A 23481-nucleotide genomic window follows, 5' to 3' on the forward strand; every position below is an offset into this window, starting at 1 on the left:
AGGAGGGAGAGATAGATCAGCCATGATTGAATGGTGGAGTAGAGTTGATGGGCCGAATGGCCTAATTCTGCTCTAATCACTAATGAACTCCCAACGTAAGTTCTCGCGTTCTGGAATTCTCTGCCACAGAAGGTAGTTGAAGCCAGTTCATTGGCTGTATTTAAGAGGGAGTTAGATGTGGCTCTTGTGGCTAAAGGGATCAGGGGGTATGGAGAGAAGGCAGGTACAGGATACTGAGTTGGATGATCAGCCATGATCATATTGAATGGCAGTGCAGGCTCGAAGGGCCGAATGGCCTACTCTTGCACCTATTTTCTATGTTTCTATGTTTATTTGATGGGTACCTTAACTAACTCTGCCTGGAAAGCTGTACAGAACATTGAACTAAAGTATGCTACCCTCACTCAGCTGAATTCCCCCTCGTCCCAGCAGAAGGCAGTGAATAATCTGGGGGAATTAAGGAAAATTAAAATCACGTTTCGTGAAACGCCCCTTAACAGGTGAGTCGAGTGTGTCAATGAAATGAACAAAGCAAGTTGTTTATTAAAGCCAGTCAAAAACAGTACGTTAACACAGTCCGACAACACGGCACAAATATTGTTCGTAACACAGGTTTATGAATTTGGTGAAAAGATCACAAGGAAAATATTTGAATACCGCACCTTCTGTATTTTATACACAGAGCAAAACAAAAAGCAGCTTACACCCCGATGTAACAAACTCTGATTGTACACTTGCCCCCCCTCCCCATCCAGTGCCGATTCAGCAATGGCAGTTTGAACACAGTAAGATTTCTTTGAAGACAGAAGATCTAAATGTTTGAATTTGGTAAAAACCTGCACATTTAGCAGCAAATATTATCGTAATATTCAAGTCCAAATAGGTCAGTGTTTGCAACACTAGTGCTTTCGTAAATTTCAATCTCTGCGGGATTGTTGGGCTAACAAAATTGTTCCAATTGCCCCAACTATATCCCTCGAATCTCACAGCGATAGAGCCCTCGTTCCTGCACATGTGAAGCTGTACTCTATGTATTGGGTGGCCCACCTTAGTTGTGTTGAATTATGATCAGATTTGCAGTTTCCTTCATTAAACAGTGTCAGGCCACTGGGTGGAATGGATAACTGAGCTGGATTGTTTTCCATGGCCAAATCAGATGACTGAGGACTGTGTCCCTGGGTGGACAAGCTGAGGTGCGGGTTGGATCACCCAACTAGTTTCTACCCCAGAGGGGATTGGATCAATGGGCTAGCTGGACTAATTTCTGACTGGATTGGGTCATCGAACTGGCTTGGTTCCTGGGTGGACTCTTTCTTGATTGGTACAGGCATCAGGGGATATGGGGCGAAACCAGGAGAGTTGGGGTGAGAGGGATAGATCAGCCACGACTGAGTGGCGGAATAGACTTGTGTGTGGGAGAGAACTGCAGAAGCTGGTTTAAACTGAAGATAGACACAAAATGCTGGAGTAACTCAGCAGGACAGGCAGCATCTCTGGAGAAGGAATAGGTGACGTTTCGGGTCGGTCTGAAGACCCGAGACGTCACCAATTCCTTCTCTCCAGAGATGCTGCCTGTCCCGCTGAGTCACTCCGGCATTTTGTGTTCATGGCAGGGTAGACTTGATGGGCCGAATGGCCTAATCCTGCTCCTAGAACATGACTCGATGAGGGAGCTTGAATGGATCCTGGCTCCGAGAGTGCTGAGTTGAATTGATTCTGGGATGGACTGGATCACGGGATGGATTGCGCCGTTGGGGTTGACCAGGCTCTCCTGGGATGGCTGGATCACCGAGCTTGTTTGGCCCCGTGGAAGGATCTACACCATGGCCACCACCACTGCCTATGAGCAACGTGCAACCAAAACAGATTTTGCATGAAATCCACGGGTGATACCTAGCGCACATTGCCCCCCAAAAACGAGGATGATCACTGTGGGTACACTCCGGCAGGTTAGATTTCGGGGACTGATGCACAGCCTCGTCAACGTCAAACAGAGATCTTCAGAATTCAATCACAGCTATCACATCCTCACAAAACATTTACGAAATAATCATGACGCACCAGGAAGAAAAATAGAAACAACATCCTTCAGATCAAGACAACACCTTTTGTGTTTTACAGAATAACACGCTAGGAAATGAGGTACCTGTACAATTGTTTCCTTTTGGGAAGCACAGACTGTGAAGAGCAGAGATTGCATTTACAGGACCAGCGTTTGTAACCATCCCGCTTTCCATAAAGAGCTGCTCGCAACCCAGCGGTATGTGTATCAATTTCTCTAACTTCAGGTGACACATGCAACTCCTCTCTCTCTCTCTCCGAACTGGCCTGAACCGTCAGGATATCGTTGCTGAACCACAGTGTTTGACTGGCAAAACCAATTCCTCAGAGCTGATGGCATAGTGGGATTTGGCCAGGATAGTAAATTCCAGGAATGCATGGCCGCGGGTGTCACAGGCTATGATTCAGGAACCCATCGAGTCAGGATACTAGGCCTACAATATATGATCCAATTCTCTAACAGGACTGTTAGTGCTGCTAACCAGAGATGAGTAACAACACTATTATTCCGCATACCCTCAGTGTGGGGTTTGGACAATATCACACACACACACAATCAGTGTAGCGTAAGAACACTATTCACACATGGTCAGTGTATTGTAAGGACACTATCACACACACCCACAGTGCAGTGGGGAGTGGGCTTGTTGGGCCGAATGAGCTGAATCTAGTCCTATAATTTATAACATGTAAGGATCATATCACGCACACACTCACTGTAGTGTGAGGGCAATATCGTGCACACCTGCAGTGTAGTGCAAGGACACTATCACACACACCCTCAGTGTAGTGTGATGTCAATATTTCCACATTTTCAGAGTTGAGCATGATGTCCTGTGCACGGTGACTTATTTCTGGACCAATACTCCCATGTTGGGTCCAGAATATCCTTTACCTAACAGATTGACAATGCCTTAAATGCAAATGCATTCCCAAAGTCTTTAAATTGTTTTTAGTTAAAATTTGAGCAAAACTGTGTTTCATTTCCTTCTAAACCACCAATAGTGGGCAGTGCTTGGAGTTGCTTGAGAAGCACTGAGTGGTGTCACAGGACCCGTGAGATTTTTGCTGGCCCTCAACTTTCAGTTCTGTAAAGATTCACCATTTAAAGACCTAATATCTAAGCAACACAATTTAATTTGAGTTTTTATTCCTTCCGTTTTAATTATCACTGTCGCCTTTTTTTAAATCGGCCCTTTTATTTTTTCCGACTCACTTGTTCCCTTTCTAATGTCTAACATCTACAAGGAATCGAAGGGAAGCAAACACTGATAAAGAGGGACTGCGGATGCTGGTCGACGCTAAACGATAGACACAGGATGCTGGAGTAACTCAGCGGGTCAGGACATGGAGAGATACATGGCTCAAGACCCTTCTTCAGACCCCAAAGAATCAGAAGTGGGAAGAAAGGTCCCGCCCAGAAACGTCACCTATCCATTTTCTCCACAGATGCTGCCTGACCTGCTGTGTTACTCCAGCGTTTTGTGTCTCTCTTTGGTAGCAAACCCTTGACGGGTTGATGGGGTGGAGGTGTGGGGGGGAGGAGGGGGGGGGGAGTGGATTGGAGCGAACGTCATCAGGAAAAGTTTGAGATAAGCGGGACAATCTTAGTTATCGGAGTCACAACTTCTACTGCGCATCCCTCTAATCTGTGAATCCCAACAGGAAACCTGACATAGAATCCATAAATACTCGGTACCACATAGACATCGTATAAGAACTTTCTGTGGAGGGTTCTTACCCAGGCACAATTGAATGTGGGTGTACTTTTTCACGAATGACGCAGAAATGCAGTGCAGAATTAATCTCATGCCAAACTCAACCATTGAGTAGTCAGTCCTCAATCTGCTTCGGTGGAGATTCATTCTGGTGACTGAGATGGTTGTCACTAATTGTGCTCCATGGCTTGAAGTATTGGCTCCATAAAAAGTCAAAGCCAACCCTACGTTGTGCTGTACCGCTAGGAGCTAGTGTGCGGAAACCAACGCTCGCTGTTCCTCGTGGAAGGAGAGCAACTCCAAATATTCTAGAGGGAATTTTCAAAGATCGCTAGGGCGATCGGGGCTGAAGATTTCGTGGGGGACTTCATTCTCAACAACTTTAATTGCAGCGACATTTTGGGTTTCGAGAGCTCATCCAAGTCTTTGATTTTGTTTCTCTTCCTCTTCCGTTCTCGCGGTGCCTTGCATGATGGGGGGGTGGGGGGGGGGGCAATGCATCTTAAATATTCCATGAAATCAGGAGGGATCCATAAACCAGTGCAGTGTTCCCAAAAGAAAGTCACTTTAAAGGAAGAGAGAGAAAAAAACAAACGTCAATGGTTTTGTGATATCACTACCACACAACCAACCCAAGCCACCAAGAGCATCAAGCCTACGGTGAAGAGATATGAAGCTTACCTGCATTTATACAAACTGTTCAGTGACATTTTATCATGAATATAATTGTGCGCTGCAGACATTAACTGTAGGGGTAATAGGGCTCAGGAAGGCCATCAGCATCCACAAAGACTCCTCACACCCTGGTAATGGACTGTTCGAACTCCTACCTTCCGGCAGACGTTACAAGGCCTTCTACGCCCACACCTCCAGACTCCGGAACAGCTTCATCCCCAGAGCTATAGCTGCTCTGAACCGGTCCTGCTGAGTGCCCCCCCACCCCCATGAACTATCTCCCTCGGATGGTCACGTCACACATCGACCCGGCACAGACACATTTGCACTTTTTTGACTGTTTTACTGTTTTACTGTTCTTTTTATAAATCATGTTTCTCGGGGTATCTAAATCTAAATGTTATTAGTTGTTTAAGTTATGACATCGGATGGAAGCTGCATAGCAAATCTCATTGCGCATATGTGTAATGACAATAAAATATATTATTATTATTATTATTATATTGACGCAGTAGTTTATGTTCATAAGTGCTAGGAGCAGAATTAGGCCATTCGACCCACCATGTCTACTCCACCATTCAATCATGGCTGATCTATGTCTCTTCACTCCGTTCTCCTGCCTTCTCCCCACAACCCCTGACACCCATCAGGAGTGAATGCTACAACCCGACAACTATGGCTGTCCATATTTGATCCAGACCTCTCTTATTGTGCTGAGTTTGCATATTCTCCCAGGTGCCTCTATTTCCTTCCAGACCCCAAGGAACATAGAACTTAGTACAGTACAGCACAAGGACAGACCCTTCGGCCCATCATGCCTGTGCCAAATATGATGCCAATATCATCTATTATCTACCTGCGCACATTCCATATCCCTCCATTCCCTGTCTATCCAAAACCCTCTTAAATCCCAATATTATATCTGCCTCAACCACAGGTGGGAGAGTCTAGGACCAGAGGTCATAACCTCAGAATAAAAGGGTGCTCTTTTAGAAAGGAGGTGAGGAGGAACTTCTTTAGTCAGGTGGAACTCATTGCCACAGAGGGCTGTGGAGGCCGTCAGTGGATATTTTAAGGCAGAGATAGACAAATTCTTGATAAGAACGTGTGTCAAGGGTTCTGGGGCGAAGGCAAGAAAATGGGACTAGGAGGCAGAGATCAGCCATGATTGAATGGCGGAGTGGACTCGATGGGCCGAATGGCCTAATTCTACTCCTATAACTTGTGAACTTGTGAGTTGTACTTCACACTGAACTTGCAGCATCAATACAGGGCAATGGGCCCAACAGATCCACGGCACAGATTTGTGCTTCAAACTCTCTGGCTGCCATAGCTGTCAAACATCTGGCATGCTTGTGAAATCTCTACGACAGTCGCACGCATTCAGAAACACGACAGGGAAAAAAAAAAAATCTAACTACAGAAAAGTGGACAGAGATCAACAAGAGAGGTCTTGACCCGAAACGTCACCCATTCCTCCTCTCCAGTCCCGCTGAGTTACTCCAGCAATTTGTGTCTATCTTCGATTTAAACCAGCATCTGCGGTTTGTTCATACATGAGAATGTTTAGTTTAGATTATTGTCAGGTATGGTGAAAAGCCTTTTGTTGCATGCTATTCAGCAAAGACAATCCATGACAATCTGGCCGTCCACAGTGTACAGATGCAGGGTAAAGGAACAAAGTTTATGCAGTCTGTTATAGGGAAGCCAGCATTTATTTCAAGAGGACTTTTCTTTTTTCTATTTTCGACACGGACTAGAAGGACTGAGATGGCCTGTTTACGCGGTGTAATTGTTATATGGTTATATGACTAGAATATAAAAAACAGGGATGTAATGCTGAGGCTTTATAATGCACTGGTCAGATCACATTTGGAGTATCGTGAGCAGTTTTGGGACCCATATCGGAGGAAAAATTTACTGGCGTTGGAGAGGGTTCAGAGGAGGGTTACGAGAATGATCCCAGAGATAATCGGGTTCACATGCGATGAGCGTTTGGCGGCACTTGGCCTGTACTCACTGGAGTTTAGAAGGATGAGGTGGGGACCTCATTGAGACTTACCGAATAGTGTAAGTGGATGGAGTGGATATTGGAGAGGATGTTTACGCTGGTGGGAGAGCCTAGGACCAAAGGCCAGCGCCTCGGAATAAAAGGACATTCCTTCAGAAAGGAGATGGGGAGGAATTTCTTTAGTCAGAGGGTGGTGAATCTGTGGAATTCATTGCCACAGACGGCTGTGGAGGCCAAATCAATGGATATTTTTAAGGTGGAGAATGACAGATTCTTGATTATTACGGGTGTCAGGGGTAATGGGGAGAAGGCAGGAGAATGGGGTTGAGAGGGAGAGATAGATCAGCCATGATTGAATGGCGGAATAATCTTGATGGGCCGAATGGCCTAATTCTGCTCCTCTCACTTACGACCTTGTGGAAGTGAGCTTAGGACATGTGGAGTTTGCACTGGTTTGCACAGGCACCCTCAATGCGAATTAAAGGCCATTAATTTGCTACCATAAACACAATCGACATAGCAATTTAAAACGCTGGCCGGTCAGAGCCGTTCTCTTTCCTCCCACAACATTGTTATATAAACGGTGAGTCACTCCGCATAAGCAGCAGGGCAGCCACGCTGAGATTATATCACGTAACTGGGCAGATGGCAGATCAAATGCTTACCTTCAATTTTATTCCACTGAGGGATACTAAATGACATTTATAGGGCCGATGTACTCTGGTGTTACTAACCACCCCCCTCTGCAGGCACCGAGCAGTTCAAAGTCAGACGTGGAAAATCGACTCTCTTGAACGAACGCACGCATACCTGAGTTAGCGGCTGGATGTAAACAAGGCTTGGGGGAGTCAGAGGGATTCATTATTAAAGACGATAGTCAACTGGTGGAAAAGTGCAGCTGCTTCAAATCCGTCGCTAGCAAGGAGCCAGTGAGCCTCTCAAAGTTAGTTTCATTTGGAGACACTGCATGGAAACAGGCCCTTCGGCCCACCGAGCCACAGCCACAGACGGCCGTGGAGGACAAATCAATGGATATTTTTGAAGGTGGAAATTGATAGATTCTTAATTAGTACGGGGTGTCGGGGGTGGTGAATCTGTGGAATTCTTTCCCACCGAAGGCTGTGGAGGCCAAGTCAGTGGATATTTTTCACACAGAGATAGATAGATTCTTGATTAGTACGGGTGTCAGAGGTTATGGGCAGAAGGCAGGCGAATGGGGTTAGGGGGGAGAGATAGATCAGCCATGATTGAATGGCAGAGTGGATTTGATGGGCCGAATGGTCTAATTCTACTGCAATTCCTTATGACCTTAAGGGTCCGCACCGGGGTCAAGGAAAGAGCGTTCACATTGCGGCCCTGTTTCCACCACCACACACAAGCACAAGATGCGACAAGACAGACACCAGTATATGCAGATGCCGGGAAGTGTGTTCAGCTCTGGCTGAGCAACTTCTATTCTTGTGTGTGGACTCGATAAGAAGACGTCACACACTAGGGCCAATTTTACATTTACATTTATACCAAGCCAATTAACCTACAAACCTGTATGTCTTGCGAGAAACCTGTATGAGCGTGCGAGGAAACTGGAGATCTCGGAGAAAACCCACACGGGTCACGGGGAGAACGTACAAACTCCGTACAGGCAGCAGCCATAGTCAGGATTGAACCAGGGTCTCTGGCGCTGTGAGGCAGCAACTCTACCGCCGCGCCACCGTGGAGCCCGAAAATGAGACGGTGGATTAGCCCGAATGCTGGGTTATTCGAGCTATACCGCATGGAAACAGGCTGTTCAACTCGCCCAGACCAGGCCGACCAACATTCCCCCATCTACACTCGTCCCCCCCCCCCCCCCCCCCCCCCCCCCCCTTCTGCTTTAGGCCCATATCCCTCTAAACCCACCCAGTACCCATGCACCTGTCCAAATGTCTCTTGAATGTTTGCATAATACCTGCCTCAACTACTTCCTCCGGTAGCTTGCTCCATTCACACACCCCTTATGTGTGAAAACGTTACCCCCTCAGTCTCCCATTAAATCTTTCCCCCCTCACTTTAAACCGACAGTATGTCCTCTGGTTCTCGATTCCCCTGCTCTGGGCAATAGACTGTGCGCCTACCCGATCTATTCCTCTCATAATTTTGTACACCTCTACAAGATCACCCTTCATCCTCCTGCGCTCCAAGGATTCAAGTCCTAGCCTGCTCAATATCTTCCTACAGTTCAGTCCCTCTAGTCCTGGCAACATCCTGGTAAATCTTCTCTGAACCCTCTGACAAGCTTTACACCCTCTTTCCTACAACATGCAGCCCAAAACTGAACACAATACTCTAATGGGCCTGTCCCACTTAGGTGATTTGTTTAGGCAACTACAGGCGACTGGTTTGTCGCCACATGTTCGCCAGGAGTCGTCTCCTCAGACGAGCAAAAAGTCGTAGCGGCTTTCTGGTCGCCGCTAAATTTTCAACATGTTGGAAAATTTTCGGCAACAGTGGGTTTGACGCCAATGAGCGTCGCTTGACTTCTCCTGACGTAGATGCTGTCGTAGATTGTCGCCAGGATGACGTAGGTTGTCGCTGGTTTTTCGGCGACCTGTCACGACTATAACAGTCTCCGGCAGTTGCCTAAAAAATCGGCAAGTGGCCTCACTAACATCTTAAATCACTGTATTTGTCAATGAATTGTGCAGCACAGAAACAGGTTCTCCTGGCCACCGTGTCATGTTGGGTTCCCATCAATTCCATTCTTCACCTCTTGCTCACCAGCCTTCTATGCGTTGACGATTCTAATGCTCATCCAGATGGAATTTAGAAGGATGAGAGGGTATCATAGAAACATATAACATTCTTAAGGGATTGGACAGGCTAGATTGCAGGGGAAATGTTCCTGATGTTGGGGGAGTCCAGAACCAGGGGTCGCAGTTTAAGAATAAGGGGAGGCCATTTAGGACTGAGATGATGAAAAACATTTTCACCCAGAGAGTTATGAATCTGTGGAATTCTCTGCCACAGAAGGCAGTAGAGGCCAATCCACTAGATATTTTCAAGAGAGAGTTAGATTATAGCTCTTAGAGCTAACGGAATCAAGGGATATGGAGAGAACGGGATACTGATTTTGGATAATCAGCCATGATCATATTGAATGGCAGTGCTGGCTCAAAGGGCCGAATGACCTACTCCTGCACCTATTTTCTATGTCCACTTCCTCAAGCTTCCGAAGATGGACACAAAAAACTCAGCTAGTCAGGCAGCATCTCTTGGAGAAAAGGAATAGGTGACATTTCGGGTAGAAACCCTTCTTCCTCTGGCTTCACAAACAACAACGCTTCGACCGTTATCTCACATCTTTTGCCTTTTCATAATCGGCCTCATAAGAGGAGCAGAATTAGGCATTTGACCCATCATTGTGGGGTACCGCAGGGCTCGGTGCTGGGACCACAGCTATTTACCATATACATTAATGATTTAGATGAAGGTATTAAAAGTAACATTAGCAAATTTGCAGATGACACAAAGCTGGGTGACTATGAGGATGCAGGGTGACGGACAGGTTGGGTGTGTGGGTAGATGCATGGCAGATGCAGTTTAATGTGGGTAAATGTGAGTTTATACACTTTGGTGGCAAAAACAGGAAGGCAGATTATTATCTGAATGGTGTCAAGTTGGGAAAAGGGGAAATACAACGAGATCTGGGGTCCTTGTTCATCAGTCACTGAAAGTAAGCATGCAGGTATAGCAGGCAGTGAAGAAAGCGAATGGCATGTTGGCCTTCATTACAAAAGTAGTTGAGTATAGGAGCAAAGAGATCCTTCTGCAGTTGTACCGGGCCCTAGTGAGCCCACACCTGGAGTATTGTGTGCAGTTTTGTCATTAAAACCATGTCATTAAAACCTCCTTCTTTCATCTCCGCAACATTGCCAAACTCAGACCCTCTCTCACACCGCCCGCTGCTGAAAGACTCATCCATGCCTTCATCTCCTCCCGACTGGACTATTGCAACTCACTTCTCCTTGGCATCAGCTCCACCTACATCAACCGACTCCAACTGGTCCAGAACGCAGCCGCCCGACTCATCACCCACACCAAATCCTGGCATCACATCACTCCAGTCCTCAAACAACTTCACTGGCTTCCCATCTCCCACCAGATCACTTACAAAATCCTGGTCCTCACCTACAAAGCCCTCCACCATCTGGCCCCCCCATATCTCACTGACCTCCTCTCTCCCTACCAACCCTCACGGTCCTTCAGATCCACATCAGCCGGTCTCCTCTCCATCCACAAGTCCAACCTCCGCAGTTTTGGGGACAGAGCCTTCTCCAGGGCAGCTCCCAGGCTCTGGAACTCCCTCCCCCAACTGATCCGCAATTCCGTGTCCCTCACCATCTTCCAGTCCCCCCTCAAGACCCATCTCTGCACCTCTGCCCATCCTTAGCCCCACGTGCCGTCCCTTTTCATCTGTGCATTAATTGCCTCATACAGTGTTTTGTATTGAATTCTGTATTTACTTTGTGTACTAGTCATGTCTCTACTATTTATTTCATTCCCCTTACATGTTTTTCCTCTACCTGCTAAATGTTTGTAAGGTGTCCTTGAGACTCTTGAAAGGCCCCCATAAATAAAATTTATTATTATTATTATTATTATTATTATTATTATTATTATTATTATTAGTTTTGGTCTCCAAATTTGAGGAAGGACATTCTTGCTGTTGAGGGAGTGCAGCATAGGTTCACGAGGTTAATTCCCGGGATGGCGGGACTGTCAACTGTTGATAGAATGGAGCGGCTGGGCTTGTATACACTGCAATTTTGAAGGGTTGAGCGTGCTGGCTCGAAGAGCTGAATGGCCTACTCCTGCACCCATTTTCTATGTTTCAATGTTTCCGTGATAATAAATTCAAACATTTTTTCTAACATGTCGGAAGGAACTGCATATGCTGGTTTGCACTGAAGATGGACACAAAATGCTGGAGTAGCTCAGCGGGACAGGCAGCATCTAATGGCCTATAACTCCCTGTTTTCTGACTCCCTAATCTCTTAAATAGTTGGGTTTCACAGCCGCCTTCCAAATCTATGGAATTTTGGAAGATGATAACCAGTGCATCCACTATCTCCGCTATCACCCCTTGAAAAACATTGGCATGAATGCCATCAGCTCTTGGTGATTCATTGCCTTCCAGTCCCATTAATTCTAGTAGTTATTTTTAAACGATTGATAATATTTTTACAGCTCCCCATTCACTCTAGATATTGACGTCAACGTTTTCTGAAGACTTGCATGTTGCCTGCCATGAAAACAGACACAGAATATTTATTTCATTCCTCTGCCATTTCATTGCTCAATATAACCTCTCCTGTCCCAATCTGTGAGTGATTTATGCTGGCCGTTCCCTATTTTTTATATCTACAGAGACTTGCACAGCCTATATTTACCTTTCTTACCAGAATTCTCTCATATTAGGCATACAGTGTGGAAACAGGCCCTCATACCTCACGCTGCCTCGGCAAGGCCAGCAGTATAATCATGGATGTGCCGCACCCTGGCCACTCCCTTTTCCTCCCCTCTCCCATCAGCTGCGGGATCCCTGGTATGGCGGGACTGTCATATGAGGAAAGATTGAAAAGACTTGGCTTGTATTCACTGGCGTTTAGAAGGATGAGGGGCTTTCTTATAGAAACATATAAAATTATAAAAGGACTGGACAAGCTAGATGCAGGAAAAATGTTCCCAATGTTGGGCGAGTCCAGAACCAGGGTCCACAGTCTTAGAATAAAGGGGAGGTCATTTAAGACTGAGGTGAGAAAAAAACCTTTTCACCCAGAGAGTTGTGAATGTATGGAATTCCCTGCCACAGAGGGCAGTGGAGGCAAAGTCACTGGATGGATTTAAGAGAGAGTTAGATAGAGCTCTGGGGGCTAGTGGAGTCAAGGGGTATGGGGAGAAGGCAGGCACGGGTTATTGATAGGGGACGATCAGCCATGATCACAATGAATGGTGGTGCTGGCTCGAAGGGCCGAATGGCCTCCTCCTGCACCTATTTTCTATGTTTCTATGTCTAGAAGTGTGAAAACCACACAACTAGATTCAGGAACAGTTTCTTCCCAGCTGTTATCAGGCAACTGAATCATCCCACCACAACTAGAGAGCAGTGCTGAACTACTAGCTACCTCTTTGATGCCCCTCGGACTATCCTTGATCAGACTTTGCTGGCTTTACCTTGCACTAAACGTTATTCCCTTATCAATTATCAATGCAATGTAAATGGCTTGATTGTAATCATGTATTGTCTTTCTGCTGACTGGTTTGCACGCAACAAAAGCTTTTCACTGTACCTCGGTACACGTGACAATAAACTAAACTTGCCCATGCCGACCAACGTCCCAGCTACACTAATCCCAGCTGCCTGCACTTGGACCATATCCCTCCAAACCTGTGCTAATCCTGTACCTACCAGCAACCAGTCCAAATGTTTCTTATTACTTTTTCTCTTTGCTCAGTGAAAATCTACAACTTAGGTTTAATGCTTTTTTGACATCATAAAAATATTTAATTTTCCAGTTTACTAAACGTCTCATTTGTCGCGGTTGAACTACTTTTCCTGGTGGAATTTTATGCCTTGAAGGGGCAGTTATTTACTGTAAACTATGTGTTAATTCTTTAGATGTTAGCTGCTTACTATTATTTACTAGCAAACGTTTTATTATTGTGTCAACCATTTCCAACTCATTCCTCGTATCTCCACAGCTTGCTTTGTTTAAATCTAAGACCCTCGTTTCAGGTTGAACTAAATCATTTTCAATCTTTTCATAAAGTCCAATCATCCTATAATCGCTTATCCCTCATGCCCCATAACTGCACGATGGTTAGTTTTGTGTTTAATTATTGCCACTTGTACCGAGATATATTGAAAACCTTTTGCTTTGTCATGCTAGGACATTGAAAAGTACAGCACAGGAACAGGCCCTTCGGCCCACAATGTCTGTGCCGTGCATGAGGCCTAGATCAACAAATCTCATCTGCCTGTATACACTCCATATCCCTCCATTGCCTGCATATCCGCGTGCCTATTTAAAAACCTCTTAAACACCGCTATCATATCTGCCTCCACCACCATCCCTGACATTGCGTTCCAGACACCAAATACCCTCTGTGTAAAATAAATCGATGGATAGTCCCTGCTTCAACTACCTCCTCTGGCAGCTTGTTCCTTACACCCACCACTCTTTGTGTGAAAAAGTTGCTCCTCAGATTCCTATTAAATCTTTTCTGCTTCACCTTAAACCTATGTCCTCTGGTCTTCAATTCCCCTACTCTGGGCAAGAGACTCTGTGCTTCTACCCAATCTATTCCTCTCATGATTTTATACACCTCTATAAGATCACTCCTCATCCTCCTGCGCTCCAAGGAATCGAGTGCCAGCCGACTCAACCTCTCCCTAAAGCTCAGACCCTCTAGCCCTGGCAACATCCTCGTAAATATTCACTGTACCCTTTCCAGCTTGGCAACTGGGTCTTTCTCCTGTTGTTGTGACTAGTGCTCCTGGCTGTATCTATCTCCCATATATACCTTCTCCCATCACTCCTACATTCCTTGTAACATGGTGATGTGGTCCTCCAATATTCTCCTCCCATTCTCCTGTCCACACACAGGCTACAAGAAGGTCATCCCTGCAGTTTAAGAGCCGAGATGCTTCCAGACTGATGTTCTGGATCCCCATACCTGTCAAGTGTTGCCACAGCCTCCTGACTGCTCTGTCATATCAATGCTAAGCTCACGTTCCCTCTTCCCTGATGGATTTAGATTCCAAATTCCAGAAAGCATGCAGGTACAGCAGGCAGTGAAGAAAGCGAATGGCATGTTGGCCTTTATAACAAGAGGAGTCGAATATAGGAGCAAAGAGGTCCATCTGCAGTTGTACAGAGCCCTAGTGAGACCACACCAGGAGTATTGTGTTCAGTTTTGGTCCCCTAATTTGAGGAAGGGCACTCTTGCTATTGAGGGAGTGCGTGTAGGTTTACAAGGTTAATTCCCGGGATGGCCGGACTGTCATATGCTGAGAGAAAGGAGCGGCTGGGCTTGTACACACTGGAGTTTTGAAGGATGAGAGGATATCTCATTAAAACATATAAGATTGTTAAGGGTTTGGACACGCTAAAGGCAGGAAGCATGTTCCCGATGTTGGGGGAGTCCAGAACCAGGGGCCACAGTTTAAGAATAAGGAGTAAGCCATTTAGAACGGAGATGAGGAAACACTTTTTCTCACAGAGAGTGGCGAGTCTGTGGAATTCTCTGCCTCATAGGGCGGTGGAGGCCAGTTCTCTGCATGGTTTCAAGAGAGAGCTAGATAGGGCAGGGGATATGGGGAGAAGGCAGGAACGGGGTACTGATTGGGGATGATCAGACATGATCATATTAAATGGCGGTGCTGGCTCGAAGGGCCTACTCCTGCACCTATTGTCTATTGTCTATAAATTAACATTTATTCCGAGCCAAAGGATATTTGACCCATTGCCTCCCACCAGCTCCTACATCGAGCAGATTGTCCGTAGCGACTTGCTAAGAATGGCGAATGGAGTCACTTATACAGTCCTAATATTCCTGTGGATATAAACAAAAAGCTGGTGTAACTCAGCGGGACAGGCACAATCTCTGGAGAGAAAGAATGGTTGACGTTTTGGGTCGAGACCCTTCTTCAAACTGAATCAGGGGAGAGGGAGTCTAGAGAAATGGAAGGGTAAGGTGTGAAAACAACAGATCAAAGCAGATGATGATAAGGTCATGTAGAATGGTTCATTGTGACCCAAGGGGACGGTGGCAGGGAGGCACACAGTCAGATTGTCCCCGGGTGCTCCGGTTTCCTCCCACACTCCAAAGACGTACAGGTTTGTAGGTTAATTGGCTTTGGTCAAAATTGTAAACAGTCCCTAGTGCGTAGGAGGGGCTAGTGTGCGGGGATCGCAGGTCGGCGTGGACTCGGTGGGCCGAAGGGCCTGTTTCCGCACTGTGTCTCTAAACTAAACTAAAAGCAACAATACCGCCTTACTTTAATATGAAATCACTTTATTAAATAATAAATTAATTTAAACGACATAACGTGAACACCTCAAAACAATTACCCAAGCACAAGAGCTTATACCCGACACTAAATGAACTTGCACGATAAGCCTGACAGATATTTCACACACGGGCACACGTTCAAAACCAGGTCTCCATGGACTTGTTTTAGTTCTCATACCCTCGGCAAGCTGGTTTTCACAATGAATTAAAACTTCCACCTCCAGCAAATAACTTTGCATTAAGCCTGAAGCAATCCACCAAGGCAGGGAATTCCAAGGCAAAATAATGGTGGGTGCTATGAAGAAATGATGCTTGTTATTTTTTTTTAAACTATTGGACTACAGAAGAATAGTATGGCTATAATACCAAATAATGAGACCGGGGTTCGATCCCACTTATGGGTGCTGTCTGTACGGAGTTTGCACGTTCTCCCCGTGACCCGCGTGGGTTTTCTCCGGGACCTCCGGTTTCCACCCATACTGCAAACACGTACAGGTTTGTTAACTAATTGGCTTTGGTAAAATTGTAATTAGTCCCTTGTGTGCAGGACAGTGCAAGTGTACGGGGATCATAAGGTCATAAGGGATAGGAGCAGAATAGGGCCATTCGGCCCATCTAGTTTACTCCGCCATTCAATCATGGCTGATCTATCTCTCCATCCTAACCCCATTCTCCTGCCTTCTCCCCATAACCCCTGACACCGTACCAGTCTGAAGAAGGGTTTTGGCCCCAAACGTTGCCTATTTCCTTTGCTCCATAGATGCTGCGGCACCCGCTGAGTTTCTCCAGCATTTTTGTGTACCTAAGAATCTATCCATCTCTACTTTAAAAATATCCATTGACATGGCCTCCACAGCCTTCTGTGGCAAAGAATTCCACAGAATCACCACCCTCTGATTAAAGAAATTCCTCCGCATCTCCTTCCTAAAGGAACGTCCTCTAATTCTGAGGCTATGACCACTAGTCCTAGACTCTCCCACAAGTGGAAACATCCTCTCCACATCCACGCTATCCAGGCCTTTCACCATTTGGTAAGTTCCAATGAGGTTCCCCCTCATCCTTCTAAACTCCAGCGAATACATGCCCAGCGCTGTCAAACGCTCATCATATGTTACCCAACTAATTCCTGGAATCATTCTTGTAAACCTCCTCTGAACCCACTCCAGCGGCACCAAATCCTTCCTCAGATGTGGTGCCTAAAATTGCTCACAATATTCCAAATGCAACCGGACCTGCCTTGTTTTCTAGTCCTCTTGAAATAAATACTAGCTTGCATTTGACTTCCTTAGTACCAATTCAACTTGCAAGTTAACTATTTGGGAATCCTGTACTCACAATTCCCTTTGCACCTCCGATTTCTGGATTATCCCCCCATTTAGAAAATATAGTCTATGTCTTTATTCCGACTACCAAAATGCATGACTCCACACTTTGCTACACTATATTCCATCTGCCACTTCTCTGCCCATTCTCCTAACCTTTCCAAGTCCTTCTGCAGAGTCCCTGCTTTCTCTACACTACCTGCCCCTCAACTTATATTCGTATCATCCGCAAACTTGGCCACAAAGCCTTCATTTCAAAATGCCTCATCCAAATCATCAACATACAACATGAAGTGGAGTGACCCCTGCGGAACTCCGCTGATCATCGGCAGCCAAATAGAAAAAGCCCCCTTTATTGCCATCCTTGCCTTCTGCCATCCAGCCAACCTGCTATCCATGCTCGTAATTGTTTTTTGATACTATAGGCTCTCATCTTCCTTCGTTCACTAGTGTGTCAGACGATGTGGCTCGCTGTTGGCTTCTGTCATCATAGAAACATAGAAATTAGGTGCAGGAGTAGGCCATTCGGCCCTTCGAGCCTGGACCGCCATTCAATATGATCATGGCTGATCATCCAACTCAGTATCCCGTACCTGCCTTCTCTCCATACCCTCCGATCCCCTTAGTCACAAGGGCCACATCTAACTCCCTCTTAAATATAGCCAATGAACTGGCCTCGACTACCCTCTGCGGCAGAGAGTTCCAGAGATTCACCACTCTCTGTGTGAAAAAAAGTTCTCCTCATCTCGGTTTTAAAGGATTTCCCCTATATCCTTAAGCTGTGACCCCTTGTCCTGGACTTCCCCAACGTCGGGAGCAATCTTCCTGCATCTAGCCTGTCCAACCCCTTAAGAATTTTGTAAGTTTCTATAAGATCCCCTCTCAATCTCCTAAATTCTAGAGAGTATAAACCAAGTCTATCCAGTCTTTCTTCATAAGACAGTCCTGACATCCCAGGAATCAGTCTGGTGAACCTTCTCTGCACTCCCTCTATGGCAATAATGTCCTTCCTCAGATTTGGAGACCAAACCTGCACGCAACACTCCAGGTGTGGTCTCACCAAGATCCTGTACAACTGCAGTAGAACCTCCCTGCTCCTATACTCAAATCCTTTTGCTATGAAAGCTAACATACCATTCGCTTTCTTCACTGCCTGCTGCACCTGCATGCATGAAGAAAGCAAATGGTATGTTAGCTTTCATAGCAAAAGGATTTGAGTCATCTTCCTTAGCAGCCTTACATGTGGCACTTTATCAAAGGCTTTTTGAAAATCTAGGTAAAGTATATCCGCTGACTCTCCTTTGTCTGTCATGTTATGTACTTCGTCAAAGATTTCCAGAAAATTTATCAGACAAAACCACGCTGACTTTGGCTCATTTTCTTATGAACTTCTTGGTATTCCGTAACCTCGTCCTTTATAATGGACTCAAAAATTTTACCAACCAGTGAAGTCAGAATAACCGGCCTATAGATTCCACTCTCTGCTTTGCTCCTTTCTTCTACAGCGGGGTAATATTGGCAATTCTCCAATCGTCTGGTACCACTCTGACTCTAGTGATTCTTGATATATCACTATTAATGCCTCCACAATCTCTGAAGCCACCTCTTTCAGAACGCTGGGGTGCAGACCTTCCCCGTTCTGGGGACGTATCCACCTTTAGCCCTTTCAGCTTCCCAAGCACTTTCGCCCTTGTAAGTCACTCCACTAACTTCCAACCCCTGACACACTTGGATTTCAGGCACATTGCTGGTGTCTCCCACTGTGAAGACTGATGCAAAAAAGTTATTCAATTCCTCTGCCATTTCTTTATTCCCCATTATCACATCTCCTGCATCATTTTCCAGCAGTCCAACGTCCACTCTTGCCTCTTTATTAATCTTTATATAACTGGAAGAAACTCTTGCTATCCTCTTTTATATCATTGGCTAGCTTCCTTTCGTATTGCATCTTTTCTTCCTGATTTGCCTTTTAATGGCCCTGTCCCACTTAGGAAACTTGAACGGAAACCTCTGGAGACTTTGCGCCCCACCCAAGGTTTCTGTGTGGTTCCCGGAGGTTGCAGGTGGTTGCCAGAGGTTGCAGGTAGGGAGACTGACAAAAACCTCCGGGAACCACCGCACAGAAACCTCGTGTGGGGCGCAAAGTCTTCAGAGGTTTCCGTTCAGGTTTCCTAAGTGGGACAGGGGCATTAGTTATCTTCTCTTGTTCTTTAAAAGCTTCCCAATCCTCTGACTTCCCACTTAACTTTTTGCAATGTTATACGCCTTCTCTTTCAGTTGACTTCCTTGACTTCCCTTGTCAGCCACGGTCGCCTCATTCTCCCCTGGATCACTGGTCGGTGCGGATCCGTTGGTCCGAAGGGCCTGTTTCCGCACTGAATCTCTTCGCTAAACTAAACAACCTGCAGGGATTGCCTAGGCAGATCAGTAAGCTGTTGGAGTCTGCTGAAATGACAGATCTTTGCTTTCACTTCCCAAAGCTTTAATCATTGCTACGCGTTTCATCAGCTCCAGGCAACCAACTGCAGCAACAACAACTACATCATCTTTCACAAGAGGTCTTTGCTTTCAGTCAATTTCCTGCATATTAACATTGTCAACTTTCTGTTAAATAAGCAGAGGTGCTTCATCGACAGCACAATTTTATTTTGGCATGTTGTATTTTTTTTTTTCTAATTCGAGACCATTGAGGGTTATGGCGACGTGGCAAGCAGTGGCGCAGCAGTAGAGTTGCAGCCATACAGTGCCAGAGACCTGGGCCCGATCCCGACTACAGTGCTGCCTATACGGAGTTTGCACGTTCTCCCTGTGACCGCGCGGGTTTTCTCCGGTGCTCCGGTTTCCTCCCACGCTCCAAAGACGCGCTGGTTTGTAGGTTAATTGGCTTTGGCAAGTTGTAAAATTGTTCCTGGTGTGTAGATCGCTGGCCGGCACGGACTCGGTGGGTTGAAGGACCTGTTTCCGCCCTGTATCTCTAAAGCCTAAAGTAGAATGGAGATACTATCCGCTCTGATCTAGAACGGCCTTGAGGGACTGAATGGCCTCTATTAGTGGCCATGATTGTACACCAATGCAAATTGCACACGCACTGGAGTTGTGTGGCCAGGGATTTGGAAAGTTGAGAGGTGGTTTGACTGAATATATTCAGGTCACCACAATGGAAGATTGCAATGTTTCTTAGTCTGCGCTTTAGTTTGGCTGTAGAACATACAGTAGAACAGTACAGAACAGGAACGCACCCTTCGGCCCACAATGTTTGTGCCGAACATGATGGCAAGTTATCTCATTTGTCTATACATGCTACATATCCCTCTATTTCATAAGTTCATAATTTCCTTCACTTCCATGTGCTTATTTAAAAGACTCTTATACGCCACTATTGTATCTGTCTCCAACAGCACCAATGGCAATTCATTCCAGGCCCCCCACCACTCTCTGTGTGAAACCAATTAGAAACATAGAAAATAGGTGCAAGAGTAGGCCATTTGGCCCTTCGAGCCTGCACCGCCATTCAATATGATCATGGCTAATCATCCAACTCAGTATCCTGTACCTGCCTTCTCTCCATACCCCCTGATTCCCTTGGCTACTAGGGCCACATCTAACTCCCTCTTAAATATAGCCAATGAACTGGCCTCAACTACCTTCTGTGGCAGAGAGTACCAGAGGTTCATCACTCTCTGTGTGAAAAATGTTTTTCTCATCTCGGTCCTAAAAGATTTCCCCCTTTTCCTTAAACTGAGACCCCTTGTTCTGGACCTCCCCAACATCGGGAACAATCTTCCTGCATCTAGCCTGTCCAACCCCTTAAGAATTTTGTAACCAGTCAGCGGAAAGACTGAACATGACTACAATTGGCCCGCACATCTCCATTAAACTTTCCCCCTCACACTCCATAGCTGTTGTCCTCCAGTGTTGGACATTTCCACCATGGGGAAAACTTGCCCCGCACATCTCCGTTAAACTTTCGTTGTTCCTCAATGATAGGGAATTTTGGAAGATACGAGGCAAATGTGGAAAGGCGGGACTTGTGTAGATGGGACATCTTGGTGCGAGTGGGCATGTTGGGCCGAAGGGCCCTTTTCCCTGCTGTACGACTCTCTGACCTCGCCAACACGCCGCGGAGCACGAATACATACCAGTGTGTACGGAGGAGAGTTTTAGGGCTCTCTCTCTGAAGACACATCCCCGTCCGCACCACTGCTGGCACTGGGGTCATCCTTGCTGCGGGAGGAACTTTTCTCCTTGGTGTATTCCGAAGGTGCTTTAGTTCTTGTCTTTTCCTTTCTCTGCTGCTGCTTTTCCAATTTTGTTAACTGTAGGGACATAAAAGAGAAGTTGAACACATACGGGCCTTCTGTACAGCAACAGATTGTCCGTCTCTTCAGAATAAGCAGCAACCTTGGGCAATAATCTATTCAATGAGTGTAGGACGGAACTGCAGATGCTAGTTTGACCAAAGACAGACTAGAGTAACTCAGCGGGACAGGCATCATCTCTGGAGAGAAGCAATAAGCGACGTTTCTGGTCGGGACCCTTTTTCAGGCTGAGAGTCAGAGGAACCTAGCCCACAGCCACCAATGGACCACTTTCCCTGATCATCATAACTATTTTGAATATCTTTCATTAATTTGTTCTATATCTCTCTAGATCACCTACATTATCTCTCTTTTCCCTCTCCCTGACTCTCAGTCTGAAGAAAGGTCATGACCTGAAACGGCAACTGTTCCTTTTCTCCAGGGATGCTGCCTGACCCGCTGAGTTACCCCCAGCTTTTTGTGTCCATCTCCCATCTGTTTAATGAGCCAAGTTGAGATTGTTTTTAGTTTATTGTCACGTGTAGAGTGAAACGCATTCGCGTGAAACAGGTACAGTGAAAAGCCTCTGTTGCGTGCTAACCAGTCAGTGGAAAGACTGAACATGACTACAATCGAGCCATCTACAGTGTACAGATACACGATAAAAGGAATAACACACGGTTTAAGATTAGTACCAAAGCAATGGCTGCCAAGTGAAGTCTCTCTGTCGCCTGCAGCACCCCATCACCTGACCACCCAGATCGGCATCGATTGGCCGGCCCAGGTTACGCCAGTTCACGTGAGATTCCAAGCTCGATGAACGAAGGTTCGAGACCAAAGTGGCTCGGCCACAAGATGGTGCCAAAGGGAAAGCAATGCCATCCATCTCTGAAGAAGGATCATGACCTGAAACATAGCCAGTCCATTCCCTCCATAGATGCTGACTGACCCGCTGAGTTACTCTAGCACTTTGTGTTTTCCTCAGGTTTCCATCATCTGTAGTTCCTTGTGTCGCCATCCATCCCTTGTTATTGGCCCTGGACTGGATTATTTTTCCCCTTCTTTCAACACCACTCCTGGTCAGCCAACTCTGCGAGGAGCCGCTGCCTCCCTCTTCGGTGACCCAGTTTCAATCCTGCCCTCTTTGTGTGGAGTTTGCATGTTTTCCCAGTAACCGCGTGGATGTTCTGGTAGGTTTATTTGCGGCTGTAGGTTGTGAGTTGGTACAAAATGAGGGAGAACAAAAGGACCTAGAGTCGGATTAATGCCAATGTAATGTAAATGAATTGTAGTTGTATATGATGTTAGTGAGGCCGCATTTAGAGTCTTGCATTCAGTTCTGGCAACAATGTTATAGGAAAGATGTTCTCAAACTGGAAAGGGTACAGAGAGGATTTACGAGGATATTGCCAGGACTAGAGTTGTGAGCTATAGGTACATGAATGGGGCAGGTTTGGAGGGATATGGACCAAATAGGCAGGTGGGACTAGTGTAGCTGGGACATGTTGGCTGGTGTGGGCAAGTTGGGCCAAAGGGCCTGTTTCCACACTGTATCACTCTCTGACTCTAAATGAGTGGTTGATATTCAACATGGACTCAGTGGGCTGGAGGGTATGTTTCCATGTTGCACTAATAATAAATAAAGACTGTACGCAACTTGGTAGGAATGATGGATGACCCCACAAGAATAGCTGCTGTGATATCAAACCTCTGTGATATCATAATTATTATTGGTTTTGATAACTTAATGGAGAGCCTCGTGTGCGAGCTGACTAAATCCCTCCACTTATACCTGCATCAGATATTATTACAATTCCCTTTATAGTGATCCAACCAATTCATTATTTATTGACTGGACAAAATCTAATCTATATCCATTTTTGTGATTCTAAATTTAGCTTTGGGTAGAATACTCTTTCAAATTGGATCATCAATGGCCATCAATATTTGTTCTCTTTCAAATAATAAGCATCTGCCTTTGTCTTTCTGGGTAATTTTACACTTTTGCTGAGAACTGTAATGTTTTAGAGTCATACAGTCTTACAGTGTGAAAACAGGCCCTTCGGCCCAACATGCCCACACCATCCAGCATGTTCCATCTACACTAGTCCCACTTCCCTGTGTTTGGCCCATATCCCTCTAAACCTGTCCTATCCATGTACCTGTCTAATTGCTTATCAAACATTGCGATAGTACCTGCCTCAACTACCTTCTCTGGTAGCTCGTTCCGTACGCCCATCACCCTATGTGTGAAAAAGTTACCCTTTGGGTTGCTATTAAATCTTTCCCTGCCCACCTTAAACCCCTTGAGAGGGGAACGATTTAAGAGGAGTAATTGCTAC

General features: G+C 45.9%; 1 protein-coding gene across 1 annotated transcript in view; it reads right to left on the reverse strand.

Annotated features, from left to right (window-relative positions):
* Nucleotides 1-523: 523 nt before the first annotated feature.
* The window catches only part of dtd1 (D-aminoacyl-tRNA deacylase 1), a 106878-nt gene continuing 83920 nt past the window's right edge, over nt 524-23481 (reverse strand). Inside the window, exons 5-6 of the mRNA XM_055638996.1 lie at nt 20981-21157; nt 524-4344 (exon numbers count right to left, since the gene is read on the reverse strand). Of these exons, the coding sequence (XP_055494971.1) occupies nt 21002-21157 (156 nt within the window). The 3' untranslated portion in view covers nt 524-4344; nt 20981-21001. The remainder of the gene's footprint in view (nt 4345-20980; nt 21158-23481) is intronic.

The sequence above is a fragment of the Leucoraja erinacea genome, chromosome 8, assembly GCF_028641065.1.
Source record: "Leucoraja erinacea ecotype New England chromosome 8, Leri_hhj_1, whole genome shotgun sequence".
Taxonomy (NCBI): domain Eukaryota; kingdom Metazoa; phylum Chordata; class Chondrichthyes; order Rajiformes; family Rajidae; genus Leucoraja; species Leucoraja erinaceus.